This window comes from Nicotiana tomentosiformis, chromosome 2, assembly GCF_000390325.3.
Source record: "Nicotiana tomentosiformis chromosome 2, ASM39032v3, whole genome shotgun sequence".
NCBI classification, from domain to species: Eukaryota; Viridiplantae; Streptophyta; class Magnoliopsida; order Solanales; family Solanaceae; genus Nicotiana; species Nicotiana tomentosiformis.
Window position 1 is genome coordinate 105,163,221 of NC_090813.1, and position 18,394 is coordinate 105,181,614.

Sequence of the window (18,394 nt, forward strand, 5' to 3'; positions counted from 1 at the left end):
CTCAAGAAAGAATTTAAGATGAAAGATCTTGGAAAAATAAAATTTTGTCTTGGGTTGCAAATTGAATATTTAGCAGACGAGATATTTATCCATCAATCTGCATATACAGAAAGGGTCTTTAAACGCTTTTACATGGACAAAGCGCACCCATTAAGTACACAAATAGGTGTTCGATCATTTTAAGTGAATAAGAATCCGTTTCGACCTCCAAAAGAGAATGAGGAACTCCTTGGTCTTGAAATACTCTATCCCAGTGTTATTAGTGCACTTATGTATCTTGCTAATGCTAACAAAGGTGGTCGGGATCGTATTAGTTATGTAGATGCAGGTTATTTATCCGATCTTTATAAAGCTTGATCTCAAACCGGGAATGTGTTTACATGTAAACATACTATCATATCATGGCGCTCCACAAAGCAATCTATTGTTGCTACTTCTTCAAATCATGCTAAGATAATAGCTATTCATGAAGCAAGTAGAGAATGCGTATGGTTGAGATTAGTGATTCATTTTATTCGAGAAAAATATGGGTTGGAATGTGATAAAAAAAACCACAATATCATACGAAGACAATGTTGCATGTATAGCCCAATTAAAAGGAGGATTCATAAAAGGAAATAGAACGAAACACATTTTACCAAAGTTACTCTTCACACATGATCTCGAGAAGAATGGTAATATTGTTGTGCAGCAAATTCGTTCAAGTGACAATCCAGCAGATTTATTCACTAAATTTTTACCAATTTCAACTTTTGAGAAGATAGTATATAATCCGCGGAGACTCAATATTTGAAATAATGTTTTCATCAGCGGAGTAAAATACGTATTTTACTCTTTTTCCCTTATTATAGTTTTTTTCACAGGATTTTCCTTATAAGGTTTTTAATGAGGCATCTAGCAATGCATATTACTAGATATGTGTATTCTTTTTTCTTCACTAGAATTTTTTTCCACGAGATTTTTCCTAGTAAGGTTTTAATGGGGCACATTATCTTTTAATGAACATCTAAGGAGAAGTGTTATAAATATATTATATTATGCATGTCCATTTAGTACTACGTTATAAATAATCTTCTTGACGAAGCTTATCCGTATTGGACTCTGCAGTAAATATGTTTATATATTTAGTACCCTATCGGATATAGGCCTACTGAAGAAACTTATTATTTTGGCACTCCGTTGTGGATAAATATTACTCATGTAGAAGATTATCTATAACTGGTATAATAACAGCTTACAAGAAGCTTACACAATAGCTTGCAGCAAGAGCTTACAAGCAGCTTGTACAACAGCTTGCAGTAGAAGCTTGCAGTAGCAGCTTACACAACAGCTTGCAGTAGCAATTTACACAACAGCTTGCAGTAGCAGCTTACAGAGCAACTTCCTTTCATCTATAAATAGAAGAGATTTCAGTTCATTATGTAAATGTGTTTGAAATTGAATAATATATCAATCTCTCTATACTTGTCTTCGATTTATTTACTTTAAATTTATTTTATAACAAAGGCATTATTATGTGATGACGCAAAATGTCATCTTTAAATTTAATAATTAATTCTGTATTCTAAGACCTCAAAAAGTACTATTTATCATTTCTCGACTTGCATGCGCAGTCCGTAAAAATTTTCGAAAAGTTTTTATGTGAAAATGGAATTAAAATATGAATTAGAGCTTTAAAACTCAGTTGTGTTGACTTTAGTCAACATTTTGAGCAAACGGACTCGGATTAGTATTTTGAAAGTTCCGGTAGGTTCGTATCGTGAATTGGACTTGGGCGTATGCCCGGAATCAAATTCTGAGGCCCCTAACCCGAGATATGGAATTTTGATGAAAAATTAAAATTTTAAGTTCGAATAGTGATCGGATGTCAAATTATATGCAAACGACCCTAGAATAGAATTTTGATGATTCCAACAGCTCCGTATGGTAATTTTGGACTTAGGAGCGTGATCGAAATTTTATTTGGAAGTCTGTAGTGGAATTAGGTTTGAAATGCCCAAACCTAAATTTTTGGGAAGTTTGACCGAGGGGTTGACTTTTTGATATCGGGGTCAAAATCGGATTATGAAAATTTGAGTACCTCTGTTATGTCATTTATGACTTGTGCACAAAATTCGAGATAAATCGGACGTGATTTGATAGGTTCCGGAGTCATTTGTAGAAATTAAAAATTTTAAAGTTTATTAGGCTTGAATCAATGTGTGATTCGTGTTTTTAGCGTTGTTGGATGTGATTTGAGGATTCGACTAAGTTCATATGGTATTTTAGGACTTGTTAATATGTTTGGTTGAGGTCCCGGGGGCCTCGGGTGTATTTCGGATGCTCAACGGGTCATTTTTGGACTTAGAGAAATAGCAGATTTTTCTGATTTTTGTTGCAGAAGATTGTTCTTCGCATTCACGAAGAAGATCTCGCGTTCGCGAAGGTGTGGTCAGTGGAAGACGCGTTCGCGAAGAGTGTTTTCTGAGTGTGAGGTTTTGTTCTTCGCGTTCGCGAAGGGGAGGACGCGAACGCGAAGGTATGGTCTGTGTGTGCATCGCGAACGCGTGAGGGGCATCGCGTTAGCGAAGGAGAGCGAGGCAGCTCGGAACCCCAGTCTTTTGTTCTACGCGTTCGCAAGGTAAGGGACGCGTTCGCGAAGGTCTAAGTTGGGCAGCACATTTTTGTGCTTCGCGAACGCGAGACAAGGGTCGCGTTCGCGAAGAAGAAATCACTGGACAGAATGTTTAAGTTCAGAAAATGGTACTTTGTCCCATTTTTCATTTTTAACAATTTGAAGCTCGGATTGAGGCGGTTTTTGGGAGATTTTCGGAGAAAACATCGGAGTAAGTGTTCTTAACTCAATCTTTATTAGATTACCCGAATCCATCACTGTTTGAACATTTAATTGGTGATTTAAGTTGGAAAATTTTAAAAAAAACCATCATGGATAGATTTGAGGATTTGAGGGTCGAATTATTATTGGAATTTAGTCATTTTGGTATGGTTAGACTCGCGATTGAATGGGCGTTCATATTTCATAACTTTCGCCGGATTCCGAGACGTGGGCCTCACGGGCCATTTTTTAGTTAATTTCAGATTTTTATTTAAAAATATAGTATTTTCTTATAAAATTAATTCTATAATTTTTGTTGACTGTATCGAATTATTTATGACTAGATACGAGTCGACCGGAATCGAAAAAATCGAGGAAAAAGCATATTACTTGGTTAAATTGGAGCAAGTCGAGGTAAGTGACTTGTCTAACCTTGTGTGGGGAAAATTTCCCCTAGAATTGATATTAATGTGATTATTGAAATGTGTTGAAAGTCATGTACAAGAGGTGACGAGTATGTACACGGGCTAAATGTGAAAGATTATATTTTTAAATTGTGTAGATCATTGTTGCGCATTTATTAAATTATTTTTATCTTGTTATATTCTTCATCATTGATCTGAGATATATAAAGCTTAAATTTGTTTGATCTTTTCCTGCTAATTATTTTACCTGTTTAGTTAAAACCTGATTTCTTTTATTTTGTGCATTATTTGAAATTAATTTTTTTTAAACTAAATATTATTAATATGAAGTATTTGACATTTTTAAATTTGGTATTGAAGCAATGTATTAAAGATTTTGAAATATTATTTTGTTAAATTATTTATTTCAGAATATTTTTGTATGATTTTTTGTACTCATTATGTTAGCATGAGCCGTGAGCTCTTTATTGTGAAAAAAATATTGTTGTTGATTTATTTTTAGAAAATTGAAATATTGGGCACTTGAGGTGCAAATTGTGATATATTGTGATATTGATACGCATGCGGTGGTATAAGGTCTGGGTATTGAAACGCATGCTGTGAGATAAGGGTGGCTTGATACGCGTGGCTAGTAGGGGTGACTACTAGAAGTCATGCGGTGTGATAAGGGTGGCTAAAACGCGAGATGATATTTCGGAAAAAATATTTTCTTTAAATAAATTATGAAGGCTCCCGCGGTGATATAAGGAAATGAGATATTGTAAATTTATTTATGATTTGGGACTACGAGGCGGTACCTCGGTAGTGCCCTTGTTTATATTGATTTATGGCCATAGTTGCCTTCGATTAATTGTTGTGATTTTCATAAAGTTGAAAGGAATTCTGTTTTGATTTCACGAGATATTATTTGAAATTATTTGGTGTCATTAAATGTGATATACTATTTGATTTATTTCCAGTCATTTTATCTTATTAAATTGTTTAAACATTTACCATGTAATTATCTATTCTCCAGTAGGGCCTGACCTGACCTCGTCACTACTCTACCTAGGTTAGGCTTGGCACTTACTGGGTACCGCTGTGGTATACTCATACTACGCTTCTGCACATCTTTTTGTGCAGATCTAGGTACATCTTACCAGCCTAGACATCAGTGAGTTTCCTGCGCACGGAGACTTCGAGGTACATTTGCCAGCGTCCGCAGACTCCGGAGTCCCCTTCTATCATTTTATGTTGCTTCCTTATTTTTCTTTAGACCTTGATGCATAGAAACATTGAGAATAAGTTTTTAGAAACTTGTGACTTATTTCTACCGGGTTTTGGGAGTTGTAATTATTTGAATTGTAGTTTATTTATTTCAGATATTTATAATTATTCCGCATTGATAAACTTACCTAATCTTAAAAATTAAGTATCATCACGACCTCCTACGATGGAAGTTTGGGGTCGTGAAATATTAATTGGGAAAGGTCTGAACTCTGACATCACCACAAGGTCCACAACAAACATAGACCAATTAGTGAAACATAACAAATGGTTGGACTAATCTCATTTCTCAAAGCTAGAAAAAGATTCAAGAGTATTTAATTTTGCAAGCAAATGGAGTATAAGTTAAAAAGAAAAAAATGATCTCTTATTACTCAATTACAAATTAAAAGAAAACAAGCACAAGATAATTTTAAATAATAAATAAATTATGCGCCGGTATATTTATTAGTGCTAGTTACTAATGAGCCTCAAGCAACTATGGATGAATAATTACACTAGGGGCGTATGATATTTCATTAATTCATCTTTACTCAAGTACGGTAAATTATTATTGCCCATTATGGCAATTACTCCGTTTACCTCTATAGTAGACTATTAATTTACATGGTCTAATGATAATAATTAAGGATGGTCGTGGTTCAATGTGCATCAGTTGCTTTTTGTCTGAATTATATATATACTAGTAATTAAATAGCTGAAAACTTATTAAATATATTTATTAATATTAAGTACATACATATTTTCTAGAAATAGTAGGGAATGAACTGATACTTCGTATTCATAGTAAATTTTATGGGTGGTCATTCAACTTTGTGTTCATTACCCAAAAGTTATTTTTCTTTCTTTTGTTACGTAAAAGTTATTCAATTTTGTGTTCATTATCCAAAAGTTATTTTTCTTTCTTTTGCTAAACAAAAATAATTTTACTATGCTCTAGTTATCACAATAGTTATTTTGACCAGATTTTACAAACCTTTCACCTGAAAAGTTTATTATGTACTTGACATAACTATAAATCCTCCCATTTATATAACACCGTCTATATTATAATATACTTTTACCCAAGTATTTTACTTATGATTAAAATGACTTTATATTATTTTATTTATTATTTTAATAATATATTATACATTAAATTTTTTTTAACATTACTTTTCAAGATATATAAGTAGCATTATTAAATTTGTCGGTAACATAATTGTGAACAAATTTCAAGTCCATGTTCTTAACCATGCTTAACGAAATATTTTTAATGAAAATTATAAAATCAAAGCTCATTCATTTATCAACCAAGTCATGCCCATTAATCCAATAAATAAAATACTTACATTTAGCCAATGATACATCGGATTAATACTTTAAATAAATAATATTAACAAATAAAGTTTTAAAAAACTTAATATTAAACACGAAATATCTTTGAAACTTTTTCCAAAATTCTTATTAACTATAAGAAAAAACTATCATTTGTTAAACAAATCTATTTTTATAATTTCAAATAAATATCAAAATATAATTATTTTTATTGTTTTTATATTTAAAATATGTTCATATTTAAGTATGATTAAATAAAAAATTGAGTGCCATGAAAAAATTAAATGTATGGATATATTATAAGAATAATAAATAAAATAATATAAAGTATTTTAATTATAAATAAAATACCTAGGTAAAATTATATTATATAGTATATAATATAGAAGGTGCTACATAAATGAGAGGATTTATAATATTAAGGGCATAATAGACTTTTCAAGTAAAAGTGTTATAAAATTTGGCCAATGTCACTTTCGTGATAAATAGAGCAAAGTAAAATAATTTTTGTGTAAGAAAAGAAAGAAAAATAACTTTTGAGTAATGAACAAAAAGCTGAATAAATTTTACGTAATAAAAAGAAGAAAAATGACTTTTGCCTAATGAACACAAAATTGAATGACGACCCATAAAAATTACTCTCGTATTCATTGAGTTAAAATAACAGATCGATCTCTAACAAGGCACTACACAAGTAGTACTCTAGATAAAAAAGATTACCAGTATAAACATTTCCATCAAGGCCAGCGCGAACATAAAAAAGTAGGAGATATTTGTTTAATGCAATCGAAATGGAGATGTTGTTTCGTCTGTGTAGTTTAAAAGCTAATACAAATAGCAGAGAAAATGAGTTTTTAAAGATGAGATGAAAAATAATTTTTGAAAATAAAGAATTTGATGTTTTGTGAGTAGAAAATTTTAAAAATTTCAAAAACTATTTTAGAGTTATTTTTGGAATTTGAACATTTTATTGTTAAAATTTGTGAAAAATGGTTCAAATTTATAAACAAACAGATATTTTAAAATAAAGTTAGAAAAAAAATTCCTAAATTTTATAACCAAACGGGAACTAAATCAATTCCTCTGCACAAATTTGATAAAAGAGAGTATATATAATCACTCCATCCAAGTTGTTATTTCTTTCAACTCGACAAGAATATCATTACTCCTATTAAAAGAAGTCACTTATTTTATTATTTGATTATGATTTGAAATGTTTTTTCTTTACTATTCATAAAAAGTAATATATATATATATATATATATATATATATTACTTTTTATGATTTAAAATACAAATATTTTGACCATCACATCCAATTGTCACTCTTTGAGACGAATGGAGTATTTAATATTCAATAGCTTACTAATCTAAGAATTGTATTAATCTTTGAGACTATGCTAGTTTTACTAAGAATTGTACAAGAAAAGATAGGAGGCCGAGCCCGCTAATTACCATCAAAGATTAAGAAGGAGGTTGTAAGTGTACTCAAGGGAGTCACGTGGGTAAGAGTAAAAAAAGATGTAAAGGTGAAAAGTTGGTAGGGAAAAAGGTAGAAAAAAGAAAGCTAACAATGGTATGAAATTAAAGAGAGGTAAGTTTAGTAACAATAGAGGAGAGAGATTTCATGGCAGAGATGGTTCCTATTTAATCGTGAAAATAGAAATAGACTGCAGATAAGTGTAAAAGCCATTCCGTTGACCTTCCAAAATCAGATTTAGGCAAAACCTCCATTTGCCGGTAATCCCCTTATCCCACTCGGTTAAAAAGTTGAAAACATGGTCCCCTCAATATTTTAAGATTTTGCCACCTTGGAAAAAGCCACTGCAATCCAATAAAAGAGACTCACTGGGATTTCTGTTTTCACATTAAAGTATTTTTTGGAGTATTTGCAGTTTGCAGTGATCTTTTTGTGCCTGCTGATTGAGAAAAAGAGAGAAAAGGAAAGAGAAAGCAACATCGCCAGCAGAGGAAAAAGAGGATTTATATTGATATTGAAAGAAAGAAAGAAAGAGAGGAAACATAAGTTTGTTTGTTTTTGTCTTGTTCTTTATCTTCTTCCTTTACTATGTTTTTTCCTCCGTTTGATTTGTCCATACCAAATCACATTCTATAGAATCCTCTTTTTTCTCCCTTACCTATCATCATCACAACAACAAAAAGCAGCAAAAAGAAAAAGAAGACAAGAATCAGAGGACTCACAATGGTTTTGGGATGGCGAAGAGCTTTTTGTACATCGATCCCCAGAGATCGAGATAGTACTTCGTTCAAAGAGAAGCAAGACAACACAAACCCAACTCCTAGTCCCAGGCTCAGTTCCAAATTTGGGTTTTTCTCAAACCCTTCAACGCCGCGCTTTCAGTCTCCGCCAGTTTCCAGTTCATTACTCCGTTGCCGGACAACCACTACTACTCCGCCACCTACTGCAACTGTTCCGGCGGCGACGGCGTCAGTGCCAGGAAGTCCAAAACTTCAATGCAAAACCAAAAACAGCCCCCGGTTTTTCAGTCGTTCTACACCATCTTCCCCTCGTTCACCTTCCACCTTTTCTTTTATCAAGTCCAGCTTACGCTTTCCTAAGGTATCAATAACTGTTTAATACTGTTCACTGTTCTGTTCATTAATGTTCTGCCATCTCATACACATTTCTCTACAGTAGAATCCAATTATGTGCACAAAAAGTTTGTTTTTCTAACTTGCTCTTTTTCCTGTATAGCAGACAAAGTGCGGTGTATGTATACAGACGGTGAAGACTGGGCAAGGCACTGCCATTTTCACGGCTGAGTGCTCTCACAGTTTTCACTTCCCATGTATTGCAGCTCTGTTGAGGAAACAAACTGCCCTTGTGTGTCCTGTTTGTAGCGCTGAATGGAAGGAGCTGCCTCTATTATCAATACACGATACTCAAAAACCAGTCAAAGTTGAAGAGAAGACCATTAGAGAAGTATCTCCATCTCCTAAAGCAGCAAAAAGAGATGTCAAATTTACAAACGTCGACCACTTTCAGCTGGGAAGGCCTATTCTGAAGGTGTACAATGATGATGAGCCACTGATGTCTCCTACTTCTGGTGCTCGGTTCAATCCCATACCGGAATCGGATGAAGAGAATGATAATGTAGTGGAAGAATTTCAAGGATTTTTCGTGGATGCAAATGTGAAGCCGGTGAAGGAGAGGACGTCAGTAAATTTTACCAACTTCGAGGCCAGGTTATTGCCTGAAGCTGCTGTTGTGTCAGTTGGCCGGAGTTATGAGACGTATGTGATAATATTTAAACTTAAAGCACCACCGGTGTTGGCAAGGACAGCTCGAAGAGCACCGATTGATCTTGTTATGGTGCTTGATGTTAGCGGAAAAATGAAACCTCAGAATATCCAAATGATGAAACGTGCTATGAGGTTAGTAGTATCATCACTATCCTCTTCCGATCGGCTTTCCATTGTGGCCTTCTCCACAACTTCCAAACGGCTGTTACCGTTGCGGAGAATGACAGCTAACGGCAAACGATCGGCGCGTCGTATAGTGGACGCCATTGTTTCTCTAGATGGAACAGGAACCACTGCAAGCGACGCGCTCAAAAAGGCTGCGAAGGTTCTAGAAGATCGCAGAGAGCGAAACGCCGTTGCAAGCATCATGCTCTTATCAGACACTCCAAATGAACGCTCCACCACCACCACCATCTCCACCAATCAACGGTGTCAATCTTCCGTCGTATCCACCTGCACGCGCTTCAACACTTTGGAGATTCCGGTACATTCCATCGGACTGAACCAATCCAACGACGACGTTTTCACGAAATTCATTGGAGGCTTATTAAACGTTGTCGTGCAGGATCTCCGAGTTCAGCTAGGGTTCGTGTCCGGTTCAGCGCCGGCTGAAGTAGCGGCGGTTTACTCTTACATAAACCGGCCCGCTGCTCTCGGTTCTGGTTCACTTCGACTAGGCGATTTCTACGCAGAGGAAGAGAGAGAATTGTTGGTGGAACTAAAAGTTCCCACGTCAGCAATTGGGACCCACCATGTATTGTCCGTTCGATGCTCTTACAAAGACCCGTCAACAAAAGAGCTCATTTATTGCAAAGAGCAAGCTCTTTTGGTCCCACGTCCACACGCCGTTCGATCATCAACACCTAATATCCAACGGCTGAGAGATCTTTTCGTTTGTACTCGAGCCATGGCTGAGTCAAGGCGAATGATTGAGCGAAATGACTTGACCGGGGCGCACCACATGTTGTCCTCAGCTCGAGCTTTGTTGGTTCAGTCGAATTCTAGCTCAGCTAGTGAGTTTGTACGTGGCTTAGAAGCCGAGCTTTCTGAGCTTCATTACAAAAGGCAAAATCAGTCTCAAATTCAGAGTCAATCTCAGTATGGGCGAAGAATAAACGTACAACAAAGGGATGACGACAAAGCCGAGCCGCTTACACCAACATCGGCTTGGAGAGCAGCTGAAAGGCTAGCTAAAGTGGCTATAATGAGAAAATCGTTGAATAGAGTCAGTGATTTACACGGCTTCGAAGATGCAAGATTTTAATTTTTTATTTTCTTTTTAATTATAGAAATAGGTTAAAAGTATAGGACCTATCCATATGAAGAAAAAACAAATAAAACTAAAAAAAACGACAAAGGGTACCCGACGGCTCGGCGCTTTCTGCAGAGGAAAACAACAGATAGTGAAAGAGTAAGTGGGTACCCCACATTGGGTGATTGATTGATTAAGGCAGTGTAAAGAGGGGGTGGGGGTTAGAGGAGCTATGTGCTTTTGTCTTTTATTATCTCCCAAATATTTTATAATCCTTTCTTTTAACTTTTCTTATTGTGTAGAGATTTTAATGATGTTTAAATGGAGATGAACAGAATAATCTTTCTTCAATTTGGTGTCAGTCATTGTCCCTTTATATTTTATTTTGTTCTCTTAAAGTTTATTGGTTTTGGAAATGCAAAGGAATAGCAATTGCAGAATAGCGGGATATGTTTGTTTATTGTTTATGACATTAAGTGGGCGTTTGGACACAAGAATTTTAAAATTTTAAAATACGGTGAAAATATTTTTCAATTCAAAATGGTATTTGAAATTTAGAGTTGTGTTTGGACATGAATATAATTTTAGGTTGTTTTTAAGTTTTGTAAGTGATTTGAATGAAAATTTTGAAAAATAGCTTTTTGGAGTTTTTAAAATTTTTAAAAATTTTTAAAATGCATGTTTGAGTGAAAATTAAATTTTTTTTGAGCATTTTGAAAAAAGAAAAAAAAATGAGAAAAAGGAAAATTTTGTTATGTACAAACGCTAAATAACTGAAAAACCCAGTCTTTATACACTTTTTTAATACCCATTTGATATCCAGAATTAATAGGTCCAATAGTCAATATTCTCACTACATAGACCCCATTAACTGGTCCTATCATGAATATTTTCATTCTAGTATGAGATTGCTGTGGTTAAAAGTCAAGAGATCTCTTTGTACAATTCTATTTTGCATGAAATGATTTAGTGGGCATTTGGACATAAGAACTGTGAAATTTCAGAAAAAAAGTGGAAATTTTTTTTTAAATAAAAACGGTATTTAAAAATTAGAGTTGTATTTGGACATGAATATAATTTGTAGCTGTTTTTGTACTTTTGTGAGTTAGTTGGAAGTGAATTTTGAAAAAACAGCTTTTGGAGTTTTTAAAATTTTTGAAAATTCCGAAATTCAACTTCAAGTTAAATTTGAAAATTTTATTGCCAAACATTGATTCCGAAAAAAGTGAATTTTTTTTCAAAAAAGTGAAAAAATTCTTATGGCTAAACGGTAATTTGCTAAAGGGAACGACTTTAATAATTCTTGAAATGACTTAGTAGGTGTATGGACATAAAAATTGTAATTTTTGAAAAAAAAAATAGTAGTTAGAGTTAAGTTGAAAAATTATATTTGAGATTTGAAATTATGTTTGGATATGCATTTCACTTGAAAAAATATTTGCAGTGTGAGTAGAAAAAAAAGTTTTTTTGAAAATTTTGAAAATATGATTTTTTGAAAAACTCATTTTTGAAAAAAATTCAAAGACTTGTAAAATTTTATGGACAAATATATTTTTGAAAGAAAAAGGAAAAAAAATATGGGCAAACGGGTCCTTAATGGAAGGACTTCTTTTCCTTTTTAGGTTTGAATCAAACAAAATAGATGATGTATTATTCAAGAATAGAGACTAGAATAGAGAGGTGGGTGTTATATATATTGGCATGAGGTTCATTTAATTTGTAGTATCTGATATTGCACAAAACTCCAGCTGGCTAATTTAATGGCCAAATAAGTGGGCGTTTGGACATAAGAATTGCAAAATTTCATATAAGAGATTCTTTTTTAAGTGAAAATAGTAATTGAAAATTAGAGTTGTGTTTGGATATGAATATATACTTCTGGGTTGTGTTTGAATTTTTGTGAGTAAATTTTAATAAATAAGTTTTTTGAAATTTTTTAAATTTTCGAAAAATTCCGAAATTCATCTTTAAGTAAAAATCAATAATTTTATGGCCAAACACTGATTTTAAAAAAAAGTAAAAAAAAATCAAAAATAATTTATCTTTTTTTATGGCCAGACGGGCCCTAAATATATTTCCCTCCTAGAGAATAACATCAAGGGCAAATTATTTCTATCTATAATTTATCAACTTTCAGAAACAATGTATAAAGGGCATTCACAAATGGCCATTGCCGAATTTTATTGGTCAAGATATGTGAAGTAGAACGAGACACAGGAATTCAGTACTGCTGCCAAATGTGAAAACACAGGACATGATACACATCGCTATTTTTGAGTCATTATCAATTGCTTAGAAAATTGACACAACAAAAGGGAGAATTATTTTAATATCCACTCTCTAATCCCAATAGTAAAAGGCTAAATATGGGGAGGCTTAATCACATGCTTAGAGTCGTGGACCACATATAATCATCAGCTCCATTTAGTTTCCAGATAAATCTTCTTTCCTTGAAAATCCCGAGAAAATTAGAAAGAAAAAGTGGTCTATTATGTACTTTAACAAAATTCCACGTTAGCGTGACTTTAGCTATACGTTTGTGAAAACTAAGGGAAAAAGAGTGAAAACTTTTTGCAAATGGAAGTATGCATAGAAGGAAGAAATGAGAAAAGGTTTGAGAAGAATGTAAAATTATTATAAAGTGGGAAAAAGGAACTATGCTTACTATAGTATTCTTTTCACTTTTTTGGTGCTCTTCTCCTGAAATTGCGTACCTTTGTTAGAGCTTTTTGAGAGGTAAGTACTATAAATAATATCAAAAGGGGTTGTAGGAGTTGGTACATTTTATCTGCTTACTATAGAGCAATTTCTTACCAATCCAAAGCAAACAATTCCATTGGAATCGAAAAGACACCTACTTTACTTCTTTGTATGTCACAACAAAATACGATAAAGTAGCCGACGGGAAAAGGGAGTCCGGAACCAAAATGTGGTTTTTTTGGACTCAAACGTTCGAAATGTGTGGAAAAAAAAATACAATGATCAAAATATGTATAACGCCCTTTTAAAGGGCGCTATACCTTAACGTCCGTTTGCCCGTTAAGGTATAGCAACCTTTAAAAGGGCGTTATACTTGAATTTGAAAATACGGGCAAGTATAGCGTCATTTATTAAGACGTTATACATATTTTGTGAGCACACAAATAATTTTTTTGGGCTTAACTGACATAACAATAATTCAATTGAGTATAGCGCTCTTATTTAAGGTGCTATACCTAAAATAATTGTAACCCGGACTGGTTTTTTGCCCTATTTAAGGAGGTTGAGAATTTTTTAAAAGTCCATTCATAAATATTCTCAAATCTTCTGAAATATTTCTTCGTTAAATTATTTTGCATTTTGTCATAATGTCTTAAGAGCGAAAAGTAAGTGTCTCATTATATTTTGGGGAGGAGGGGGGTGAGGTTGTGGTGGCGAATAACTCAGTAACCTATAGTTTATCTCCACAGTACCATGTTAAGTTGCCACTTACAATGGAGTACGATAAATTGGTATCGTTGTTATGTAAAAAAATGAGTGTGAGCAAACGTTTGGTGAACCTTAAAGTAACCGGAAGATATCAGTAGTCTGTCACTCCGCAAGGGGGTTGCTTGTTATGCTGAGTTTAACATCGAGGACGATGAAACTCTGAGAGATTTTTTGAGGACTCCGGATGAATACCGAAAATTTCTTGTGATAAAAATGTTGGAAATGTACGTCAAGGTTGAAGACATTCGCAATAATGAGGTTGCGCAAAACAGGGATATCCCTCAGTTATCGGGTGGTTATTTTGGAGCAGTTTTAGCCGAACAGGTTCCGGCTGAAAGAGTTCGGCCTGGTCTAAACTTATCTCCACGGGCGAATGAGGAGCGAGGGAATAATTTCTCTTATAGTTTACATAATCTACAAGGCGAGTGGTAAACTTCAATTTTCCTTTGTGTTACGATATTTATTTTTGCTGTATTGAATTGTATTAGCACTCATATATTCCACAGGGGGTACCGGCCAGATATGAATTTTACAAGTTATGAACCAACGCCCAGTTGGAATATGCCTAGTTCTGGTGTGTTGGATCATGGTGGTCCATCCGGGAGTCATCACCAACAGGATAATATCCATCATGGGATGTCAACACATTACGATTTGTAAGTGAAGTGATATAGCTATATATAAAGTATTTATCAATTTGAGTAACTCATTATTTTGTTAGTTGTGCAATGAAAACAAGCATCCTGAAGGTCCTATCCTTACTCAATTGTCCGAAGACGACATATTTAATCGGGATCTGACAGATGCACAGAGTCAGGAAGAGAATAGTGATTATGACAACAATGTCGATGAGTTTGGAGATGACACACCCTTCCCTGATGAGGGTGATGATGAGGAGGAAGAGAATGTTGGACCTGATTTGACGAGGGAGCATGCTCCACCCCTCGTTAGACCAAGAGTGTACGAGTCCCACGAGTTGTTTCATTCAAGGGAGATTCCCTACCTTGATCATTTGCCAAGTATGCCGGATGTGGATGCCCTCACAAGGGATATTGATGAAATTTGGACAGCAATGTGGGATGAATCTAGAGCAACGGTGTTGTCAAATGGCATGCTTTTTCCCGATAAAACGTGCCTAACCAGGGCGGGGCTAATGTACAGCGTAAAAGAGTGTCGTGAGATCACGGTACGTGAGTCATCTCCAGATGTATACAAGGTAGTCTGCCATAGATGATTTATGGGTTGTAATTGGATGTTGTGTGCGAGGAAGAAGAAAACAAATATGTGGGTTGTAGGTAAATACATTGAAACCCACAATTGTGAAATGGACACATTCAGTGGGAATCATTTTAACTTGAATGCTGACTTGATTTCTCTTGTCTTGATTCCACACATTGAAGCGTCCATAAGGTACAAGATCAAAAAGTGTATAACATCCGTCCACCAGGAATATGGGTGCATCATTACCAAAAGAAAGACATTTCTCGGGTGCAAACGTGCATTTGAAATTGTTCATAGTAACTGGGACAAGTCCTTTGCATCTCTACCCAGGTACATGGCTGCATTGCAACACTTTAACCCCGGGACTGTTGTTGAATGGAAGCTTGAGCGGAGTCCGGGAATACTAGAACATATATTCAAATATGTGTTCTGGGCATTTAAACCAGCAATTGATGGTTATCTGCATTGCCGACCGGTAATATCCATAGACGGCACTCATGTCTATAGAAAGTATGATATTAAACTATTGATCGTCACTGCAGTAGATGCTAATGGAAGTATATTTCCCTTAGTTTTTGCTATTTATGCCAATGAAAGCCAAGAGACATGGACACTATTTTTGAACCACCTGAAAGAGCACGTTATCAAACAACGTTCAGGTATTTGTCTAATATCTTTTAGGCATGGTAGTATTTTAAGTTTTGTACAGAATTTGCGTGCATGGAAGGAACCGTATGCCTACCACCGTTACTGTGTGAGGCACCTGAAGGCCAATTTCCAGAAGGCATATCCCAACAAGGAATTGCATGATTTAATATGGATGTCTGCAACAGATCACCAAGAGTGTAAATTCAGGAGGCGCATGGAATCTACCAAGAAGGAAGACGAGGAAGCCTATCGTTGGTTGATGCGACATGAACTTGACAAGCGGACTTTGCATGCGGGTGGTGGCAGAAGATGGGGAATTCTGACTATAAATGTGTCAGAATCTTTCAACGGGTTATTGAAGTCTACATGAGGATTATTTGTCACTGCCATAGTGTGGATGTCATTCAAGCAGATGGCGGGGAGTTTTGCTGAAAGGGCTAGAGGTGCATCGTCATTGATGGAAAGGGGTGTTGAATTTATGTCAATACCAATGAAAAGATTTGAGAAATACAGGAAGCGAGCACATTGGCATTTATTTTTGCAGTATTGCAGCGAGCGAAATATTTTTGAAGTTAGCCCCTACCTCGTGGGACACCCCTACCTCGTAGGGAACGTCTGCCACGTCGACCACGTTCCGGCCCCACCGGTGGTACTGCTCTGGCACCATATACTCAGCTTCTTATCCTAATCGCTCATCATCTCGGGCTCGCCTCAATGTCCGGGAAGCCAGATCGGTAACCTGCCGGCCATACTCGTGCTAAGCGGTTGCTCCCCCGCCGGTATGCTGCTGCATCTGCAGTCCCAACTGGTGGAACAGATGTAGGCCAATAGCATGCACAACATGTAAAATATAAATTACGGGACGCTAGGTTAATGTTATAAGTAAGTATATCAAATAACATACTAGTACCTCGTGCCTCCCGACGTATGGAACGTACCGACCGCCAACGCGATAAATGGGATTCCCGACGAAAAGTCGGGTAACGCTGCGGTACTAACCCATATAATCATGCTCAGTCTCCGTCCGGTCAGGTGGAGGGGGGCGGAATCAGGTCATGTCACTGGTCCCAAGTATCGATCTACGCCTCTAGCCATGCCATATATGTCTGGTTCACCATGGAATGATCATCCCGCTGAAAATGTGTGATATGTCAGGCGGGCGGTGGCGGTACAAGCTGCGGGCGGCCAAACTGATGAAGTACTCACTCGGTGGCATGATGCTCCATAATATCAAGGCACATCAACGGGACGGAAGAGCTCCACATAATTCGGTCGGCGGAGCAATAATCGGGCAAACCAGCTATTAGCTCGTCGATGTATGGCCTCCAAATGAACTATTAAGTAACAACATAAATCGTGAGTATACGCAACACATATGAAGCCAGGCCAAGTAAACTTAGGTATACATTTACCTGTGCTCCCTCCAGCAAATCCAACAAATCCCTGCACAAGGGGAGATTATGTCGAGCCTCGTACTCTCATCCATATCCTCGCCCATCAACCCACCTCCTAGCTATAGGGAGAAACGGAGGTGGTGCACCTGGAGCTAAGGGTGGTAGAGGTGGTTGCAACTGCAGGAACCGCTCCGAGGCCCCAACCTAATATACAAAGTGGACGTAAAATTTAAGGTATATTTTTACTAGGTATGTTATAATGAATAGAGTAGTCGACTATGTTTTCACTTGTAGCAGCGGCAAAAATCCAGCAATGTCATGCTGGGTGCCCATGCTCGTCCGGCACATCTGCCTGTACAAGTAACCGAGAATAGCAACACCCCAGCTGTACTGATGTAAATCATCTAGCCGCTCAAGATGATGAAGAAATCTCAAGCTGACTAGGTTCCCCGAAGTGTTCGGGAACAAAACCCCTCCAAACATAAGGAGCAGCAGCAACCTCGTGTACCGGTGAATATGAAGCTCTCGTGTATCATCTGTGATGTCAGTGTGCAATGCCTCCAAATGCTGTCGGACGGGTGTCAACTGCAGACGACTGGCCCCAACCAGTGGAGTTTCATCCGCTGGCTGGAAACCAGTGAGCCGCTGCAGCATCTCCATGTAGTGCAAAGCCGTATACTCTCTGATGGCATTCGGCAAAGCAACAGGGTGTCCATCAACGGGCAGCCCATACAGGACCTCCACGTCCTGAAGCGTGACAGTGGCCTCGCCAATGGGCAAATGGAATGTGTGCGTCTCCGGTCGCCACCGCTCTATCAGGGCCGTAATCAACGACCAATCCAGCTGCAGCCGGCCGATCTCCACAATCCTATAAAAGCCCGTATCCTGGAGGCGTCTGACTATACGGGGATGGAGAGGGTGGTCCCTGAGAAAGCCCCACATATCGTCTACTCTCCTGGCACGGAACGTCTGGGCCAGTAACTGTCCCTCCCATATGTGTGACGACCTATGATCGCCTTGTAACAACAGTAGCTCCAGACTGACAGGTCCGGAATGCAAAGGCGGAACCTCCATGTCGTCTACTGTAAATTAAATAATATTAATTATATTATTTTAGTTTAATATGTTAGTTTTATTATTTTACATGTTAGTTTTATTATTTTATATGTTTGTTTGTAAATTAAATAATTAATTTTTATAATTATACAAGATTTAATTATTAAATATTCACAAATGGGTTCCGGACTCGATATTTGAGGCCCAGTAGCACCAAGATATCTTGAATTCTTGTGTTCATGATGAGAAAATCATCTCGATTTATCAC

General features: G+C 36.4%; 3 protein-coding genes across 4 annotated transcripts; 2 read left to right on the plus strand and 1 right to left on the minus strand.

Annotated features, from left to right (window-relative positions):
• The first annotated feature begins 7,533 nt into the window (after positions 1-7,533).
• Positions 7,534-10,690, plus strand: LOC104092810 (E3 ubiquitin-protein ligase WAV3-like). 2 transcript variants are annotated; one of them, XM_009598483.4, is made up of 2 exons: positions 7,534-8,404; positions 8,540-10,690. In XM_009598483.4, exons 1-2 carry the CDS (start codon positions 8,027-8,029, stop codon positions 10,349-10,351), a joined length of 2,190 nt encoding a protein of 729 aa, XP_009596778.1. In that variant the 5' UTR covers positions 7,534-8,026; the 3' UTR covers positions 10,352-10,690. The 2 variants fall into 2 exon arrangements, with proteins under 2 accessions (XP_009596778.1, XP_009596779.1); XM_009598484.4 differs by having other exon boundaries at positions 7,537-8,404; positions 8,543-10,690.
• Positions 10,691-15,131: 4,441 nt separating this feature from the next.
• LOC138905335 (uncharacterized) lies at positions 15,132-16,046 on the plus strand. Its single transcript, XM_070193846.1, has one exon. It carries the CDS (start codon positions 15,132-15,134, stop codon positions 16,044-16,046), a length of 915 nt encoding a protein of 304 aa, XP_070049947.1.
• Positions 16,047-17,346: 1,300 nt separating this feature from the next.
• On the minus strand, positions 17,347-18,144 carry LOC138905336 (serine/threonine-protein phosphatase 7 long form homolog). Its single transcript, XM_070193847.1, has one exon. The coding sequence runs from the start codon at positions 18,142-18,144 to the stop codon at positions 17,347-17,349; it is 798 nt and encodes a 265-aa protein (XP_070049948.1).
• Positions 18,145-18,394: the final 250 nt, after the last annotated feature.